This window comes from Diplotaxodon limnothrissa, linkage group LG10, assembly GCF_057381915.1.
Source record: "Diplotaxodon limnothrissa isolate DT_005_m linkage group LG10, D_limnothrissa_male_GT1.1, whole genome shotgun sequence".
Lineage (NCBI taxonomy): Eukaryota > Metazoa > Chordata > Actinopteri > Cichliformes > Cichlidae > Diplotaxodon > Diplotaxodon limnothrissa.
The window spans coordinates 25,836,647-25,858,264 of NC_140605.1; the positions used below are offsets into that span (position 1 = coordinate 25,836,647).

A 21,618-nucleotide genomic window follows, 5' to 3' on the forward strand; every position below is an offset into this window, starting at 1 on the left:
CTTTTGCGTGTGTGTGTCCCACACATGCATGTACACGCTTGTCTGTTTCAGCAAAGGTAATTATGTGTAAGTTATGTGTGCGTGCGGGGGGTTGGGTTTTTTTTTTTTTTTTTTTTTTTTTAAACACAGAGGGGTTGATAATTATGGGTTAAATGAGTGCTCTCAGTCAGCCTCCCTGAGTGTGTGTAAAAAAAGGAAGGCACAGCGAAAGCCACTTCAAGGCCGGCTAATTACCCCAAGGAAGAGAGGAAACATAAATGGACGATTTTGCGGCTATAATGTTACAGCAAAACGGCTAAATCAACCTCAGCACGTGAAACAGAGCCACAGCTACTTTTGAAGGCTCCTAGCAGCCCTGAGCACATGTGTGTATGTGTGCGTGCGCCCCATATGCGAAGGATCTGCCGAGAAGCAGAAGATGTGCGTATGTGTCTGTACGCAAACTGTATGTGAGTGTGATTTGTGTGCAGAAAAGTCACACTTGCTGAGTACTGATGTTATTTAACCTCTGCGTTTCTGTCCCAGGCGGTCTTTTTTCTGTAACGTGAAGAATCATGTAGAGTTTTGTTGGTGCTCATGAACATTCATTGCCTTACTTGTGGTTTTGACTCCTATTACAGGAAAAGTTTTTTTTTAATGTCATGCAACCTTTTTACCAGCTATACCAGTTCTGAAACTTTTTCTAGTTTTCCCCCAACCAAAGGCCTCATCTAACCCTACAGTTCATATCAACCCTTGTGAATAAAAAGGACCCAAATTCAATTTTTGTGAAGAGAGAGAGAAGAAAAAAAAATCAGCATGCTATCTTTGCAAACTCTTGTTTATTTTCCCTGCATAAATCACATTCATTCGACACAGCGCTCCATGTTTTTCCACTAGGTCATCCAGGCAGTAGTTTTACACCCGGTGCAGTTTGAGAACCTCCGCATTCTTATGCCACTCACCGCCGGTGCCAGTTGCATCGTTTGGGGATTTTCCCTGCAAAATGTCAGTGATACTGCTGAATGTGAAGAAAAAATGCAAAAATAAATTGCTTCCTTTTCCTTGGATAGAGTTGTGTGTCGCTCATAAAACGGTGTTGATAACAAGAGACGATTTATGCAAATCAACCACATCAATAACTTCACAGAGAGGCGACATCGAAGAACATTGATCATCTTATTTGAATGCAAAGTTCTGCTGGGAAACCTTGACGTTCATCTGACATGTGGACTCATCATTGTCATTGAAGAAAAGCATTGCCTTACAGCAGAGGGCTTTGTTTAGCTCGACAGGGCGCCCTGCCGCTTCACAAAGCACATTTTTGCAATTTTCTTGGCTGGTTCGTTGTAAGATCTATGACAACGCAGCTTTTCTTCAATGCAAAATATTATTTTCTAAATCAAAAAATTACAGTTTTTTCCAAATTGCAGAAAGTTACCGCTCCCATCTCTCAATGAAACATCTGAAAATAAACACCGAACAAAAGGAACTGCATCAGATTTACAGAACAAAACAAATCTCAGGTACTTACATTGTATTCCAGTATATTTATAACATAACAATCTAACGGGACATTGACCCTTTTCACTTTTTTTGGTCATCTCCATAATTTCCTCATAACTGCTTCAATCCATTGCTCATACCGAGGCTGCTGGCTTGTGGCTGCCTCACAGTACTGAATAGTTTTAGCTTTAGCTAAAGAGGTCGAGGGTGATTTAAGTGTCTGATTAGGTTTGTTGTTACAAATAATTTGCGTGGTGGTTCCCCCTGTGGATTACTTTGGCGAACTTTGCTGTGAGTGAACTTTCTTCGCTCACAGTGAGGAGTTTCCACGCTAATGACATGTGGGCGTGTGACCGTGAGCACACACGTGACTACTTCTCTGCACCGCAGTGCGCGTGTTGCAGACCGGCAAACGGACATAAGGGAGTCTGACCAGCACAAGCCGAGAGTAGCAGGAAAAGACAGAAAGCAAAAAGTTTTGACTCAGCCGTCAGACGCCTCAAATCACGATCTCTTTTAACAACCGGAGGATTCGCCACAGTGCAACCCTCAGCGCAGTCCAGATCTATCCGGTAGTTGGCTGGGGTTTGTAACAGTGTGGCTGATTGGTGTTTCTGGGAATGAAAACGCCATCAAAGCAGCAGAAGGGTCATTAAAAGACAGACGTTTGAGAAAATCTGACCCCAGTGAGTCATAAGAAGTAGAATGCCTTAATGGAGATTTTTAGCATTTAGAAAATGTGGAAAAGAACACAAATTAATAATTTAACTTACATGTGGCCTGCCACATTAAACTAAAAAAACAATTGCTTGCCAGAAGCAATTTTTTGTATCCGCGTCTGTCTGTTTTGTTTCAGAGTTACTTTCTTGTTCCCATCAATGTGAGTTTCCCATCTCTAACTTGAAAGGGCCAATGCAGTCACCTCGTTTGAGCTGATGCAGTGTTAATGTCCAACCTTCACAATACCAGCTGTGCAGACTTCTGTGTTTTCACACATCCATCCTGAGCTGGCGAACTGCAGACAGTCCCCTTTCCGTCTTCGACCCCACGTGATTAACCACATGACATGCAAACCAGCAAGGCGATGCAGCTCCCCTGCCCATCTTCATTGATAAAATACTGGTCTGCCGGGTCATAACCTTAAAACCTACTCAGTGTTTAACGCCTGCTGATTTCATTCTCTTGCCTTTGTTCTCGGCCTCTAAGGTGATGAAAGAGGCTTTTTGTACAATCCTTAAACCACGAGGTTTGTCCTCCGTCTCACTGTTTCTTCAGATCATTATGAATGCAGGTCATATTATCACCACATTTCACCTTCCTACTATGCTACCTGCTCCCCTGCACTTCTTCCCACCCACCATCACCATCAGCAGCCCCATCCTCACACCTCCCCTTCGGCTCTTGAGAACAGAAGCAGCCAGTTTTGTTTTCACGGCATTAAAAAGCGGTGTAGCAGTTTGATCTGAGCTCCGCTGCCGGTCGTGCAGCATACACATGAGGGTCCGTTTCCACACATGTGTGTGCACACGCGTGTGGTCAGTGCGAGTCTTTAAGATGCTGATTGATCGGAAAGGAGCGGTTTAAAGTGTGTGTAAATGTGCAGTGTAGCAGTGTGGAAGCTCTGCCTTTAAGTGATAAGGTGCTCGCTTTGTAACTCAGTGGGGGGTCTAGCGAGCAGCAGCAGATCTGGCCTTCTGCACTGCTGATCTTACACACTTCACACACAGTGTCCAAAATAAAATCGCTTGGAAAACTTCTCTCTCTTTTTTTTTTTTAATGTTTGTGCCGAGGAAAATTAGTGCCTCTGCAGAGCCTCACATTTACACACATCCACCTGCTCGCAAACACACTGATACTCACACCGAACGGCACTATTTAAACTCCCCAAGAAAACAATACCAGTCCACACAGGGCCTGCTTCAAATGAATGCAGTGAAATTCTGTCCAAGGCTGGCCGCTTAGCTGCTTCCAACTTTGCAAACCGCTGTGACATATCGTATGTCAGCTAGCATGCTGCGAGCATTAGTAATAACTGGATTTCACGTAAGTTATTGAAAGCCATTTGTAAACAGAGACATGAAAGCAAACAAGCTCACACGCAGCCTCACTTGATCATCAAAGACTTATCGATCAAATAGTCCTCCTCCTGCACCTCCTCCTCCGCCTCCCCGCTCCACTGAAAACCAGTGTGAGCGAAGTACGGCCCATCTGTTTTGTTCCAAACCGTGTTTAAAATGTCCAGCTTTCTTCCTTTTCTTTCAGTCTTGGATGAAGTATAAGTGCACGCAAATCCCCCCCAAAATTCGGAGACACTTAACATTTGCATCTTCTTCCATCAGTGAATTATTTAAGAGGAGAACGCAGATTTTTTTTTAAATAATTCTTTTCATGTCTGGTTGCATCTTGTTATTTCTTTTGTAAGCAAATGAACGAAAGGAAAACTCGTGTAATTGCAAAGCTCTTTGATCGTGCTCAGCAGCGTTGGGCCGAACGGCTGATTCTGAATCTTAAAATCTCAAAATGCAGTTTGCAGACATTATTTGTAATTGGAATAATATAGATTCTGTGATCAAATTAAGATACATCTGGTTTTCCTGACTTGATTCCAGACAACTTGATTAGCCAAACTTAAACAAATACTTTTGGGTTTTTTTTCCTTTTCAATTGGTGTATCTTAGATTGTATCATCCTGGGTCTCTTTTATGTCTGTCACATGCAAAAGTCTTTATTTAAATGTGAATTGTGCAAAATGTTCTAACATAAGGCAAAAGCAGTTTTTTGTACTTCTCAGGCTTCTTGAAGGATATTCAAAGCTCTTCTTTTATCTGAATTAATTTGTGTTGTTGTTGTTGTCGTCTCATCAACAGTCTAACAAAGTCTCGGTGGTACAGCAGTCTCACGGGATGCACCCGCTGACCTCCCTCCTGCCCTACAGCAACGATCACTTCAGCCCGAGTTCTCCTCACCTGCCCACAGACATGAGCCAGAAGACAGGTGAGAGCACACGTAGACACCTAGTATAGAAACATTGTGCACATACTGTTAGTGGAGGCTTGCACATGCAGACGCAGCTAAACAGGCGTAGTTTTGGAGCTCAGTTAGATTTAAAAAGTCTCTCTACACAAGTGCAAGTAAACACAGACGTTCCTGGGACATCTGCCGAATAGTCGCTGAAACCTCGGTCCGCATACACACTGTTTGTGCTGTTGACACATCATTTGTCACATCTGTGCAGATGCACCACACACACGTTTGTCACTTCACCAGAAGCACACACGAGAAATGTAATATTACAAATTTAATGCAGTAATATTTTTGCGCACTCCCTCTTTCATATGCATGCACACAGTATTTCTTTTTTGGCTCCCCCACCTCGCCTGGAACATGGACACACATAGAAAGACACAGGCACGCACTCTGTGTGTGAAGTGGCAGCATCAGCTCCGTCAGCCTGTGGCGGTCTCATGGCTTCTCTGAAGTGGCCTGCTCTTCTGAAGGGACAGCCAGCCACACACACACACACACACACTCACACAAAAAGATGGAAACAATTAGGGTGACAATCGCACAAACCATTGCAGCAGCGCACACAAGGTTCTCCTTAGCAAGCACTACACATACAAACACACACTCTCCTCTGTTTGGAAGGCACAAACAAACACACCCTGGCATTTAAAACACTATCGGGTTTTGGACCTGCCTGTGGCAGGGCCTGAAGGGTGGCACAGTGGGTTTGTGCAGCATTTCGCTTTAGTGCGAGATGTCACAACTACCGGCCACGTTTGCTGAACGTGTTCCCCAGAAGATGGCTCATCAAGCTCCTCAAAAGTATGCAGGTTACTGGTGATTTCCTTTTTATTTTAAACACGCTATGTGGATTAACGAGTTTATGCAATTGCAATGCTTTTTGTTCTTGTGCAACCTCGCTGGAACGGTGAATACTCTTGTTAAAAATAGCCAAAGCTTAAATAAGGTCCATGTGAGCCATGTGAGCTAAGCACTCTTATTACTCCTGTTAACGCTCATTTTTTTAAATAAAAAATTGCCTCTGCATGAAATCAGTGATTGGTGATTTCATGGATGAAGACTCCAGAAACCTGCCGTTCAGGCCTTTAGCCAATCAGAAGAAAGTTGTCTTAAAACAGCTTGTTTCTGACACAGTGAGAACTGATGCACCAAGGGCAAACATTAAGATAAATAAGCATTATTCTGACCCTCGAATCATGCAAAGCTACTCTGCAGTGCTCTTTAACCTTACAAAGGGAGAGGAGGAGAAATGCAGAGTTCTCACACATGGTGGCTGACTAAAGTCGTGATCATGTATGTCAGTGGGGGAAACTTACAGAGAAATGAAACTATAAGAAAATTTATTTAGTTATTATTTGATGTAATTCTGTGGTTTCTTGGTAAAGTGTGAGTACCGCTGGAGATAGAAGTTTCAGCTCACAGTAACAACCAGACGCTCATATGAAAACGCGCCTGTGAACGAGGGGTGTGAAGAAACCTAAATATTTCTTTTTGTTTGTCGTGTTTGTGTTAATGATCCCCTGTGAACAAAGTAAGACAAAAATTATAATGGTGACATGTGCAGAACACAGCAAAAGGTGCTAAAAAAAAGATCGACATGCAGTGTAGCTATCCCACGGTTCAAAGAAGTTACAGTTTAATGCTGCTGAGAGCCTTAAAATTGTCGTCCTGATGTGGAGATATGAAATCCAGTGGTCTTCAAGCGCTGCCTGGTTTTTCCTCAGGAAATCATTTATAAACTCTCTGAAGTTTACAGAGTCTGTGCGAGATTCATTGAAGGATTTTGTCCTCTGTGGTGACGTCCAAGAGAGAACAGGAAAGAGGAGGAAACAGGCTGAGAGCGAGAGACGAGAGTGAAGAACAGACTGGAAAAAACACCACAGAGAACAAAAGTCTTTTATCGGCTCTGATTAGGTGTGAGACAGCGCGAGACCTCGGGCGATCTCCTGCCTGTTCCGTCTGGAAATCCCCCTTTTTCCTCCAAACACACTCCCGCTTGTCTGGCTTAGAGAGTCTGTGTGTCTTTGTGTGTGTGTGTGTCTAACACAGTGACTCAGCCCGTAATGACAGACTGAGCCACCTGTTTGTTACTTACACACACACAAACACACGCTAACACCTGGCTGCCACATCTAACCTTTCTCAGACCATCTCACCTGAATTATTTTGGCTACGCTTCCACAGAGGAACACCGTGGTGCATGCATACGCACGCCACCTTACCTCACTTCTTTTTTTGTCTGTCAGCTGATCACAGGTTCGGGGGTTACCTCACCAGTGATGTCAGTGATTGGTGCACCTTTCTTCCTCTTTGCGCGTTGCTTAAAGGGGAAATAAAGGGACCTGAGCTATTTCTTTGGTTTTAGTGCTTGGTCTCTGGAGGCTTTTTTGGCCTTTGACCCTTCATCTTTACACGTGTCTATTAAGCCTACATTGCAGACACGGACAGCTGGCACGCCCCAGGAGTCAATCCTGTTATTCTAGGTGTTTGTGTAGTTGGTAAATGTTAAAGCAAATTCTTCCCAACAAGTCTGCGCAGTCACAAAAAGCAGGAACACACATTGATGTATACTCGAATCCTCCCACTAACCGCCTGATAACATTTACCTAAGCAGTCCCAAGTGGACTTGCACAGCAAAAGTTTAACCCATGCTTAAGTAATTTAATCACAAAGTGCTACTTGCTATGTACAGATGTTTGCTTTCCCCTTGAGTTTTATCATTGAAGTTGACACGAGGAGGATAGCAGTGTGCCAGAATCTGTCGTTTTTCTAAAGAATACGTTTTGGCAAAATCCATTTCCTTTCTAATATCTCGACAGCTAAAGTTACCCGCATCAATCTGGTGGAGGATTTCGTGACACTAGCACTGTAACGGAAGTATCAGATTGCAAACTTTTCTCAAGTTGACTCCTATAATCTTGGTCACCTGTGCTCGGTTTGTGTCAGACACAAACATGATTCATGCTTTGGACTGTCAACATGGTATCCTCACCTCAGTTCAATCATCAGTCCAGTCATTCCAATATTTAAAATCACAGCTGATGGAGGAAAATAACACCAGCCTCGACGAGGGGGAAATAATGCATTGATTTTCATGCTGTGGCTGCTTTTGGAGTTTCTGTTTTCTGGGTGAAAAAGCGTTAGGGATGGGGTTACCTGCCACCCAGGTAAGTTTGTAGCATGTTTAATAGAGTATAAAATCCCGGCCTTCAACGTGTGCTAGTATGTGGGGGTCCATTTGGGTCGGGCTGACATAAATTTGAAAGTGAGGCTTCATGCGAACTTCCCCGTATTGGTCCGGTTTGAGACTACGCTACAAGGGCAGCAACTGTGCATGCATTCTCCAAGCACACACCAGCGAACGCAACTCTAAGTCCTCTGTGTGTCTACAGTGCTGCATATAGCTCCTCTGTAACAAAGCCTTGCATTACATGGAAATCTTTATTGATAAATCAGAGGTGAAACACATTAGTCCACTCAATAGCCTGAAATCAGCTGAGAAACTGGCTAAAAAGTGTCCTGCGGCGAGGCTGCATGTTGTCTTTGTGTTTACCCATGTATTTCTGGAGAGTTTATACAAAAACACACTTGTGCCTGACTGCTTATCCCCTGTGAAACTGTTTTATTGGCATCACAGAACGTGCAGGCCCACAGCAAAACCTCAGTAATATAAAACAGGTAGCCGATAAGATAAGACGTATATTATCTATCCTGAAGGCTGGAAAGCTTCTGTGCTACAGCAGCCAAACCACTGAAATAGCTTAAATGAAAATGACACAGCTCAGTAAATAATATACAATAAGACATTAAGATGAAAATTACACAAAAGAGAGAGAAGCTCAGTTAAACAACGAGGTCATTTATACAAAACTCTGTTTATGTTTTTTTTATTTTGCTTTTAGTTGAACAATTAACAAATTATGGTTACAAATTTCCTCTGGATTTCTTGACCTTAAGATGACTTTGCTTACTCTCCAGGCTTCTGATTGTTATTGCGTCATCTGCATCACTTCGAGTAAAAGGTCAGGAAGGAAAGAGCTGTGATTACAGTTTTTTTAAATTTATTTAATCAATCACCTACTTTGAATCTTTCTTGTGGCCTTGGGCCTTTCTTCAGAAGCACCGCACCATCGACGTGTGAAAGTTCATCTTTCCTGTTGTTGTTCTGCTCTTTGTGACATCATTAGAGGCAATAAGAAATTCCCGTGAGTGGACGTCAATGTTAATGACAAACATCACAATACTTGTGGGTTTATTTCTGTTTTGTTTTTGTTTTTTTGAAACAGTTAAAGATATAAATGTTCTTTTTTTAATATCCTTTATTGTACACAGAGCCTACATCTGTCATTTATTCTCACCACACAGTTTACTTCCTCTGTTATTTCCATCACCACCCACTGTCTGTTATTCACTGCTGCCTAAATACGGAGTTGCCTTACCTTTAGCTATATTTCAACTTTACAACCCCCTTAATTTTCCCGTTAATTTCCCCTAAAGTAATGCACATGTTGCATCATCTTTCTCATAGCATGTTTCACTTCTTTTATTCAGTGTATTAAAATTGGCCGTTAAAGTTGTCAGCAGAAAACTTAGCGCGGGGGAAATACTTACTTGATCCCCTGCTGAATTTCTAAGTTTGCTCACTCACAAAGAAATGATCGATGTCTAATTTATTTTATGGTAATTCCATTTTGATGAAGAGAGACAGAATATCAATCAAAAATAAATTTAAAAAACATAAAAGTTATAAATTGATTTGTATGTCAGTGACTGAAATATGTATTTAAGCCCCTACAACCCAGACACAATTCTGGCTTCTACTGACTGCCTGTGTGGCCCAGTGGAAAACATATTACAATCATTTGATCAGTCATCAATTACAGAAAGCATAAAGCGCTTTTTTAAAATACAGAATCAATTTCTCCCATTCTAATCTCTCCACCATCATGTCCAAGACCAAAGAGCTGTCAGAGGAAGTCAGGGACAAGACTGTAGCCCTGCCCTGTAGACCTTGGTGAGAAGGTGACACCTGTTGGTGTGATTATTCAGAAATGGAAAGAAATATAAAATGACTATCAATCACTCTCAATCAGGGGCTGCATTGCAGGATCTTGCTTCATAGGGTGAGGATGATCATGAGAAATAGATCACGAGAAACTGGCCATCTGCCCCGACCCTCAGCTGATTGGGACAGAAGTAGACCTCAAAATCAAGATGTTTGGAGGGAGAGAAATGCTGAGTATGACCCACAGAACATCATCAGCACAGTCAAGCATGGAAGTGGAATCATTATGATTTTTCCTGCTAAGGGTACAGAATGACTTCACTGCATTTAGGGGCCAATTAATGTGCCAGGTACTGTAAAATCTCCTTCCCTTAGCCAGAATTCTGGAGTTGGGTCATGGATCGGTCTTCCAGCATGATAATGACCCAAACATATCGCTAAGGCAACAAAGAAGTGGCCTACCCATTCTCCAGACATCTGTCCCTGACATGTGTGCAAACCCGGTGACCAACTAAAAGAAATGTTTTACCGCCGTGGTTCCAACAATGGTTTTCTCCACCATGTTTTGCTTATTTCAAACACTTATTTCACTCAATGACATGCAAATCAATTTATAACATTTTTGTGATGTGTTTTGGTTAATATTATCTGTCTGTCTCCATTAAAATGAAACTATCATAAAACACTTTTTCGGAAGTGAACAAACTTGGATATTCAGCAGAGGATCAAGTAAACATTTCCTCCACTGTAAAACTTCAACCCAGTGAATATTTATGAAGTATTTAGAGAAATTTCAGTGACAGAAAGATTCGTTAATCCTAGGTTTAAATTTAGGTGCTGCACAGTCACAGACACTGTCATACCTAAGCCCCACTTTACGTCACCGAGAGACTTAAAATTAGAAGCTGCAGTGGCAATGACAGGAATGGAAGGATAACCAAAGAGCTTGTTAACAACACTGTGTTTTACTTCTGTTTTTTTGCCACCCAAAGTGATAAACTTTAAACAGTCTTGTAATTATCTAACACATTTATTTGTCTGACAGATGAAACAATCATAATGAAAAGGCTTTTTTTAAAAGCAAAAATCATGGACTTTAACTAATTTTCACATTTAGAAAAAAGGCCTGGAACTTCAAACTTTTATACATCTAATTCACGTTAAGCCACTTTAAGCTTCAATGTCTTACCAATAATCCATCATTCGTGTAGCACCTTCCAAGCTCAAAAATACAGGTGAAAGTGTTTTACAACCTGAAAAGGAAAGCAGGAAATTTCACTGTCAGTAAATCCAGGAGATTTGAACGCTGCAGTGACCTTTCTGCCGGGTTGTGTTTGACATAGTGTGACCCAGCTGGTCGGCTTAGTAAATTCAGTCATTTCTCCAGTCAAGCGTAACACCGCGTGTGATTCAAAAGTGGAACATTCCCTTTAGATTGGGCAACATCTCGATTCAGATATGACTGTTTGTAAGTAAAAATTGTATTTATAGCACGTTTGAAGACAAATATTACAAAGTGCTAAACGACAAAAATGGTCAAAAAAGTAAATGAATAATAAGGACAAAAAGTTACGAAGGGCAAGTTTAAAAAGATGACTTTTGAGTCCACAAATCTTAAGCTGAGTGGGAGCGACGTACAGAGTCTCTAGTAGTCCACAAAACCTTAAGGACCTTCTGTGGATGCAGGGAGGTAAAAACCAGACTCTGAAGCAGCTGAATTAGCAACAGTGTTAAATGAGAGTACCTAAGGTTCAAATTCGACTCGAGGTTTTATTGAGACAAGTGAACAAGGAATTACAGTAAAGACGCGATGATGACATAAAGACACAAACAACAACTTCTAGACCGTGATACTGTAGGACTGAACCTGGCAATGTTTCTCAAGTGGGGGGAAAAAAGGAAGACAATATTTGCCCAGACAATAGATTATAAAATACAGAGAAGTGAAACATGCCTGCTTACCATCACCCTGCCATGTGATTAACACTTACTGTATGCTATTGTATGTATTACTGTAAATCGGAAGGGGAGTGCATGTGTGTGTGAGACAATCTGTTGTCATATAGTAAGCTTTGATTACTTCAGGAGTGCCAAACGTGAAATAGCTGACGAGGCTGGAAATCAACTTTTTATTTATTTATGTTTATTTGCAACAAATGAATAGTTGTTAACACAAATTTATTTAATCGTATTTTTTAAATAGTGATTATAGTTCCAAGCTTACCGGAGTAATTGAGACATAAACATCTCAGATCAAGAAGGTTCCTGGTTTGAATCCCGGCTGAATCCCATGTGGAGCTTACATGTTCACCCTGTGCCTGCCTGGGTTTCTTCTCACAGCCCAACATTGCATGCAGGGTAACAGGTGATTAAACCGGCTGTGAATGTGAGGTAGATGACGTTATTGAAGTGTTTAGAATAAAGTGCTGCATGAATGTGGGATTAAAATGCCTATATTAATGCAAGTAAATTTAATTATATTACAGTCACATCAGTTTAAAGTGCTGGCTATTAACTATTTGAGGCTCTTTAACCTGTAGTGCTTTTCTTCATTAAGCGATCGCCTTATTTTGAAAAGAAACGAGTCGCTGTGCGAGAGAGACGCAGTGAAAAGAGTGTAAAGGCGAATGAGCGCAAGAGTTAAAATAATAGAGTTAAATTGGGGTAAAAATGCAAAACGTTAAATAATTTTAAATTGGGTCATCGGAGCCTGTTTGTGCTAGCTGTTACATTTTTTTGAATTGGAAGCGAGAGTGTGAGTCACCCTGCTTAAAAGGAGAAACTGTGTATCGACGATGAATAATAAGAAAAAAAATAAGAGTCATATTCGACAATCTGTAGTTTTACACTGTAAAAAACTGACTTTTACTATTACTGCAGCTTTTGATGTTTGCGCTTAAAAAAAGGAAAGAAAGAAACAGTTCCAGTACTTGTGTAAAATTTGTCAGCACTTATTACTGCCCTTACTGTAACAAAACTCTGCACAGTTTCTTCTGGTCTTTGGGCTCTTTTATGTACACCACACTGGCTGATTGTCAAGTCATTTAATGGCTCAGATGCTGCATCGCTTTCACTCTCAGTGGTTATAACCACCGCGGCACATTATCAGTGCAGGAATACTATTTTCAGCTTCTCGACTCTCAGTTTAACATGCACACGTTCTAATACTGAGCTCACACGCAGCCACTTTGACTCAAATGGTTCCTCTTTGAAGTGTTTCCCGAGACGCCAACATGGAGACCGTGAGATAGTTGCTGTAGTTGTTATTAGACGGCCGCGCTAAAAGGGGCATTCCAAAGAAAACTGCCCCATTACTGCTGCTAATTTTCCCCTTCAGGTTTCCCAACAGCAGACAAACTGATAGCAAGGGCAAAAAGGTGACTTACAGAAACCATGATCAAGTTTCCTTCGCATTAAGGTGTGAAGATTAACTGCTAAAATAAAAACTTGTGTGCAGTTCGCATGTAGGATTTCGACTTTGATGTTTGCCATACAGTCATTTTAGGGAAAATGGGTAATTTCGAAAAAGGATGTTAAGTTTCAATATCACAAGAAGTATTAGCATCTGCTGTTGTTATTACTGCCGATCACGTGTTTTCAGAACATTTGCGCTCGAAGGGGTTAACTTGGCAGTCTGACACTCTCATCAGATTAACCATCTTTAAGTTAACCGTGTTGACAGTGAAACTCACATGAGGGCACATTCAGATTGTCACTAACAAAGGGACAAAATGGCCCATGTTGGTGATGCTGGTGAGGCTGTGCAATTGTTCTTCTGAGGCAGCAAATGTTTCTTAACACGGTGCTGCAAGCTGCATGCTCCAAGGTGTGTGCGTGTGGAGTCCTGGATAATTTCATTTGTCGCCACCGGATGTAATTATTTCAGCCACTACTTCTGAGAAATGTCAGTTTGGCATGGCAGATGCCTACAAAACACTACAATACCCATGAGCCTCAGTCGCTGTTGCCTCAGAGAGGAAATGGTAGAGATATGAAAAGGCTTTCATGCTGCAGTTGAAAATAAAACACAGTGTGATGGTGTTCTCAGTTGTCTAGCAGTTTAGCATACATACAAGTACCTGTAGGAGGGTTTTTTCATGCTTAACTTCTGTTTCAGAGTTTTTATGTACGCAGATGTGTACTGTACCTTCACCTTTTTAGCACAGCAGCAGACATTTCTGACACATTTCTTAATCTCGCAGGGTTTCAGTTACATCTAAAGTAGTCGCAATGACTCACCTATGAGTGTGTATGGGAAAAAATGCCACTTTGTAACTTTATACCCTTGTTAAGATAGCACATACTTCATTTATCATGTAATTCGTGTGTTTATAGCAGCCAAACCTTTCAACACAAACTACAACAAAATATTAAAGTGGAAAAAAGAAAGTGCGTGCTTACTATTTCCATAGGATTTTAGGGGGTACGTAGCAGCCAGGCACTGCTAATCAAATCCATTTCATCAATCATTAATCGTGAGCCAGTGTCAGCATCTCTGTAACAGCGGTTTTGATAGTTTGCTCCTCTGCAGGAATGTCACAAGACTGTGCAATGCTCAGAAAAACTGTAGAAACGCAAGAGCTACATTTCAGACTCTAGAGGCTGTTAAATGTTAAAGTTCATGACCGTACAATTAGAAGAAGACTGAATAAGTATGGCTTGTTTGGATGTGTTGCCAGAAAAAAGAACATGGCAGCATGGCTTAGGTTGAATCGGCGATGAACTCCTCTGTAGAGTCAAATGTGAGGCCGTCTGTCTGACAGCTGAAACTGGGCCAAAACTCGATCATTCAACGGGACAATAATCCCAAGGAATCGAGGTGTTGCAACGGCCCAGTCAAAGTCCAGACCTCAGCCTGATTGAAATGCTGTGGCAAGATTTCAGGAGAACTGTGCATAAGTGAATGCTTCCAAACCTCAAATAATGATGACTAAACAAATATCTCAGCAAGGTAAAAAGAACACAAGCTACAGCAAAAAAAAAAGAGAGAGAGAGTAAAAGTAAAAATAAGTTATTTAACTAAAATATATATTAATATTATCTTTAAGTACATCAAATCTGAATGTGATACAGTAAAATTCATGTAGTTTCATGTAGTGGAACAGTGTAAAAACTATAAAGCATAATAAAAGAGAGTAAAAAAATTGTATTAAAGGTAGAAAAACAGCAAAACAAGCAGAGTAACACGTAAGTGGCACCCAAAATCTACTTGTACTTGTTGTCTCGGATGACACAAATTGTTGCAAAATGATACAGCACTTTGCCACGCAACAAAAAGTCCCCCCTTCCACCCCCCCCCCCCCCGACCCTTGTTTTGCTGCCTTTGGTTGTGCGACTGTTATTGTGGCACAGCAGTTTTTCGTCAGTACGAGCACACTCTGAATGTAAGCCTGATGTTTCCAATAAATGGAATTTACCCCTCATCAAAAACTTCTATATGTTGAACAATCTCTGAAGGGAAGTGGCTGCAGCAGCCCAAAAGTCCCTTCTTCTTCTTGATATACATACAAAGCGGCGTACTGAGCGCGCTCTGTGGCTACTTTGGCTGGTCAGCTAATCATTACTGTACTGCTGCGAACCAGTTTGAGTCAAGCACCCGCTGCAGCATTTTTAGATATTCTCTGTGAGTGAAGCTTAACAAGTTTAACTAAATACTCAACTGCTTACTTACACTTCATCGTGCACGCAGGGTGAAGTTTGTTCACACAAGCTGCATGAATAAAACTGTGAATGACATTATTTAAAAAGAAGCAAGAACAGAGAGAGACCGATGAAGGCTTGCAACTTGAAAACGTCGCCATTAAATACTCGAAAGGTGTGCAGGGGAGGGGAGGATGACAAGGAATGAAGGTGTAATGACGAGGGGAAAAAGGATGAAAGGGGTCTTTAATGAAAGAGGGTGAGACGCGAAGGATGGGAAACAGAGAGGCAAAAGGGTCAAGATGGGGTGAGAAGCAGGGCAGAGACGAGCAATAAGAGGAACCCGGACAGTGGGAGGGTGGAGGGCACCAGGGGAGGGATGAGGGACAAGAGGAGAAGGGAGGAAGGGCGTGGTGGGACAGACAGAGGAATGGGAGGAAGGGTTGAGTGGTGAGACAGGTCGACTGACTCAGTCTCGTTCCTGTCATCCAGATTTATAGCGGCTCGGGGTCCCGAAACAGGCCCGGAGCCGCGGCCAAATTACAGTCATCTAGAGCATTCCTCTGCTGCAAACACAGGTTAGCAGCCGGGCCGCGCTAAGTGCTAGGTGCTGCCTGTTGACAAATGACTTCCTTTGAAGGGCACAAAGAGAGAGAGAGAAAGAGAGAGACTGGATATTTTCTGTGTGAGGGCACAGAGTCAAGCAGTCTGTGTTTCTTTTGTTCGAAAACATTTCTGCTAAAAGTAGAGACAAAGAGTGTTTGTTTGGATGCTCGTCTGGGTGTGCGTCTGCCCGTGTCGTTGTGGGTTTTTAAAATGTGGCCGCTTTTACGACAGACCCCGACTTGTGTGGAATAAACCAGTGAAACCGACTGGCATCATTGGTTTCTAGTGGAAGACACAAACACACACACACACACACAGAAAGACAGAGTATGCCACAGTGACCGAGAATATGTGAGTCAGTGTGTTAACGTGTTTAATGGCAGGTTCCTATGCTGCTTACACTGCTAAACCCATCAGACCTGTGGGCTGGGGATGTTCAAACACTGAGAAAACCCTGATTACAATGATGTTAATGTGTGTGTGTCTGTGTGTCCTCCAGGCGTTCACAGGCATCAGTCCCAGGACCTCTCAGGATATTACTCCCTCCCTCCTGGTGGCGTCAGCCAGATCACTCCCTCGATGAGTTGGTGAGTCAAATTAGCCCCTTTCTTAAATCAGATGGGCGATACGTACCTTTGCAACCTTCACCAGTCTGATAAAGGGATGTCATTCAGGTGCTCACATCAAAGTTCAGACACAGCACAGACTTTCTCTCTGTCTCTCCTTGGTATTCACACCATTTGTTGTACTTGTGCTTCAGTGCTGTGAGGCATTCACATTCTTGACATCTCTCTTATGGATGAGGAAATAGTGAAAATGCAAGAAATAGTAATTGAGAAAAGTCCTCATCTCGCTGCAGCTGATTTAAGATGTAAGGTCGTGGTGTGCGTGTTATCGATATTTGCGTCCCTCTTCCAAACAGTCGTGTTTTATAGCGAGCTGGGCAATTCAGGGACACATGATAGAGATTTACAGCTGTAATCTTGTGCGTGCCTGTCTGCTAATGCGACTGCGTTCAGTTCAGACTTGTGTTATGTTCTGTAAACGTTACCAGGTCTGACTTGGTAAAATTGCTGCTGTGGCTATTATGGAAAAGTGACCAGATGTTGAAGCCCTGCACTGGAAAAGAAGTGCATGTCTGGCTGTCTGCACAGGACTTTAGATCATTTGTGTCATTCCTAACTAAAAGTGGGACAAAACAATGCCCTACCCTCTGAATCCAATGGGGTTTTTTCATGTTTTCTATGCTTTGGTGATGTCTGATGGACATTTTTCAGTATTTTCCAGCGTCCTATAAACCTAAAGGGGTGTCAAACCCATTTTACATTGGGTCCCACTTTGATCATAAGTGGGACTGACCAGTGAAACTCATCTTTTTGTCAGTGTAAAGAAGTTTAACTGCACATTTAATCCCTGACATAGTATAAGAAAAAGAAGTGCAGTTTCAACAGTACAGCTCAGTTTTTCTACAGGATAAAGACATGTGGCTTTGGGTTTCAATTGTAAGAATTGCATGTGTAAAATTACAGAAATTACTGAAAGAATATCTTTTTTTCTTCTCTTTTTTAAACTATGAACTCACTGTAAAAGTCATACATTTCTATAGTATACAGTAAAAAAATATGAACTTTCTGGTAGTTATTTGTTTATCTATTACTTATTTTCTTCTGCGAAGAATAAATAGCCATGGAGAAGCCATACAACTAATGAAAACACAGTTAAATATCTAAACAAAATGTTGCATTTTCCAAAGCCATCCAGTGGGCCAAATTGGAGTCTTTGGCAGGCCGATTCTAGACCCTGGGCCTTATGTTTGGCAGCCTGCTATAGACTAAAATTGTCAAAGAGAAATATCGAAAAGAATTATTAGTTGAAGCCACAAATTAAAGCTACACTATACTTTGCTCCAGCATAGTAATCATAGTAAACTGCATATCTTTTGTGTTTTAAAATGTTGGTCAGAAATATCAAAGATATGTGAATGTCGTCTTTATAGTTTATGCTTCATAATCCAATCAGTGGTGTTCTTCTGGACCAGGTTTCCCATCACAAACTTGTAACTAACCCTTAACCCCACCAATGTTCCTCTTTCAGCCTGATTAAAGGAGCCGCAGTGGCCTCCAAACTGTTATCCCCGTTTTTTCCCAAACACTGTTATCATTTCATTGACCTATGCCGATGTGCATACATCACAGGTTCATCTGGTGTCAGCTCAGATAACCCGTTGTCATGGAAGCCACAGCCTTTGATCCTGTTTGTTGAGGACTTCGACCCGTGGCCTCTGGTTAAAACATAATGAGTGTCGACAGCTGCAAATTTTAAATGAAAGTAATGGTGATTGGCCTCAAGAAAGTCCTCTGCGGCACATTTTCTCTATATATAAAGAAGCGTTTTGTGGTCTTTAAACTGAAGGATGTTTCTATGAAACACGTCTTTAAAGATGTCCTGATGGCTGCAAACATCACAATCGGGTGGGTTCAAAGATTTCCAAACAATGAAGAAAATGTTGGTTTTGGAGTTGTAGCCACTGCACTGTGTTTCTAGTGATAGAATTCCTTAAGTCTGTTTCTCATGGGCTCGGCGTGCAAAAAGCGGCGATGCAGAAAGCTACGCTGGACACCTAAAACGGGCACATCTGTTCCATATTCAGTCATCCAGGTTTCCATCCATTCAGAGCTGATTGTGAGCCTCCAATGTCATGCTGGTTGATTGTGAACTTATAATGTCAAACGTCCCATTGATTTATGGATCAACACAAATCCATTTATTCCAACCTACAGCATCTGTGTCTGGACAAATCCCCTCTCAGAATAGTTAAAGGCTTACATCAAATGTCATGGAGATTTGGGATGAAAGCTTAAAAAGTTTTTGTGGGCATTAGCTTACATGTGTGTGTGTTTATTTTTTTTTTCTTTGTGTTTTCTTTATTTTGTGTGCTTCTGTAGGACAAGCTGCATGTCCCTAGACATTTCTCAAGTCTGTGATTTCCGGGGGTTTTTATCTTTTTCAGACAAGAGCTCTTCATCATGGACTTTCACAAGTATTACTAACAGTTAATCTCCTTTAACCCAGATTATCTGCTTTGTTTTGGCCCCTTATAGTGTGCTTCTTTGTGGAAGGAGGAGGCGGGAATAACATGGAGAATGAGCAGTTAAATGTCAAACTGTTGTTTTCTGTTCTTTCTCTCTTTTTGTCTTTAAGTCCGTCCCTCCACGACCACCTCCAACCGTCCCTTTAGCCTGCTGGCTGGTTAAATCCATTACATCAGGAATTATAAAAGCTTTTACCTCCTGCTGACCAAAGAGTCTTGCTTTAAGCGATGCAGACATTTAAAATCAAAATTGTAAGCTGTTATCAGAGAACAGAAAAATAACAAATAAAAGAATATGAAGAACATGACTAATAACCTTATTTTCTATCAATGAGCAGCTTAAATTACAAGTATGGAGGTCTGGTTGATGATTGAATGTCATGTGACCAATTCTAACTCTGTTAATCCAAAACAATTATACTGTACTTACCGACCCTTTGAGAAAGCACCTGAAGTCTTTTTGAGGGTCTTGGCATCAGAGCAGTTGCAGTTTCTTTTGGAGATAAAGCATCAAACTCTCTTCTTGTAGGGACAAATGAAGGTCCACAGGAGGCGTGGGCAATTAGATTAATATTGTATTCATTTAAAAGTTCAAGATTGAATCTTGGGAGTCTACTAAAATGGGTTTAGATGCGTTAATGTTGAAGAAAAAACATGAAAAAAACAAACTGCGCCCGCTTGAAACACTGTTTTAGATCTTTGTTCTTTAAGGCTTCCCTTTTTAAAAGCCTAGTGTGCACTGGCTGGTCAGCTGACCTGGCAAAAGTGAGTGTATTAGTTGCATACCATAGCTGTTCAAGTGTAGACTCAGCTCTTTAAGAGCTGTAGGCTAACAACCCCCCCGGCCCCCTGCAGAGGTTAATACGTCACACATTGGTTTCATGCATTGACATTGTTTCCAAAACCAACCCCATCGTGACCATTTATTCCTCCACCAAGGCGGAGACCAAGTAGCTGTCAGCGAGATCGCATTAAAAAGCAACTACTAAGCCGGATTTTATTAAAGTTAATGGAGAGGTGGTGAGTGGGCAAAGGAATAACTGAGTACATTTTGCAGCAGCTCCAGATCAATTTCTATCAAACTGTAGAAGTGGGTATTAACTTGAGTATGCCTCAAGTTTTTAACAGGTTTACAGTCAGATGATTCCTAACAAGCAGTTGAGCTTTTTTTCCTCTGTGGTTGCAAGGACAATGCAATCAAAAATAAAAGTCATGTGCTTGTTCCTGGGTTCTTCAGGTGCAGGTTGGGAGGCAGCTGCTCATTGTTTTGACTGCCAGCATGTTGAAGGAGCTGTTAGGGCTAGGTGTGAACTATGCAAGCTTGTTACATAGTGATGTAAATAAGTCACGAGAAAAGCCTGTACTACAAACAAGGAGCTTCGGGTGGCGCAGCAGCAGTGCTTTCTGTGGCCTCCTAACTTTGCAGAACACAAGGAGCTATAGAGCACACTAAACAAAGGGGGGAAACCCTAAATGCATAACATGGGAACTTGATTTATTTTAGTGGCTATGGATTAAAGAGGATTGGACTGACTAGTGGACTGTTTGACTCATTAGATTCAGCGATATGAAGGAAAAAAGAAAGAAAAGTGGATGGGCCATTTAGTTTGAACCGCTTTTGTCTAAACTGTGTCGTAGCGTGGCCTCAGCTGAAACAGGGTTACAGCCGGAGCTGAGGCCACTAATCTCCGGATCTCGTCCCAGTTTAGGGTTTCTGCTGCTGGGCTTTTCTGAATGTAAAAAACCTCTGGAGAACAGATACAGCTGAAACAAAGAGGAAGAGATTAAAAGGAGATAGCAGAGTGTGATGATAATGATGATGATTGCAAAGGTGGTGTAAATGGTAGATGTGGAGCAAGCGAGCGTGTGCTGACATTCACAAACACCAGGATGAGTCAGTCGAAGGGGAGGATGGTTGCATTTGCTCTCTGGAGGTAGGTTTTTTTTTTTGGGAGGGGAGGGGGGGGGGTGGTTTTTCTACATATCAAAGGCTTTTCCCTACACCCGCTCCCCACCCGCGACCTCCCACGGTGTGAGTATTTGTTTGTGCTCCCAGTAAGTCAAGTATTGACGCACAGCTGTCAACAGTGCTGATCCAGGCTTTCCAGGGGGTGCATCACAGCATCACGACGGGCTTTAAGGATTGTGAATTAACTTTATGTTAGAACCATCAAATAACACACAAGTCCTGAAGTTTATTTTATTTGGGTTTAATTCTGTTTTGTTTGCGTATTCAAATGCAATGCGGTATGAAATGTACATGGGTGACTTGAAGAAATGTATGCCTGAGCACGCACAGAACAAAAAAAGAAAAGCTGAATGAGTGTTCGAAAGCATCTCTGCAAAACTTTCCACCAGATTAAGAGACAACTTATATTGATGTTAAAGGATGGGAAAGGCACAGGAATGACAGCAAATTTCAGGGGTAAGGAAGTTTGTTGGGAATTTGGAGGATTATGCAGTGGAATAATGGTTCTGGAAGCATTCCATTAGGTGACCTTAATGAATCTGTTTCCACCTAATTCCTTAATTTAACCATTAAGGGCAACAACAAAAAAACTTTTACCTGTTAAATTAAAATCTTCTGCTCCCGTCTCTTCCCTCTGCTGTGCTGTGGCAGGCAGAGCCAGCCTGTCTATCCTGCCCTGTCCCCATGTGGATTCAGGCAGCCCTACCCCTCCAATCTCCCCAGCGCATCGTCCTACTCCAGGTACCGTAGCCGACTGGCCAGCTTGAGCCAACCCGATCCGAGTTGGGGTTGGGG

General features: G+C 41.8%; 1 protein-coding gene across 1 annotated transcript in view; it reads left to right on the forward strand.

The window, feature by feature from the left end:
* Positions 1-21,618, forward strand: part of tcf7 (transcription factor 7) — a 72,472-nt gene that overhangs the window by 37,852 nt on the left and 13,002 nt on the right. The window contains exons 4-5 of the mRNA XM_085364655.1: positions 4,353-4,479; positions 16,263-16,350. Of these exons, the coding sequence (XP_085220781.1) occupies positions 4,353-4,479; positions 16,263-16,350 (215 nt within the window). The remainder of the gene's footprint in view (positions 1-4,352; positions 4,480-16,262; positions 16,351-21,618) is intronic.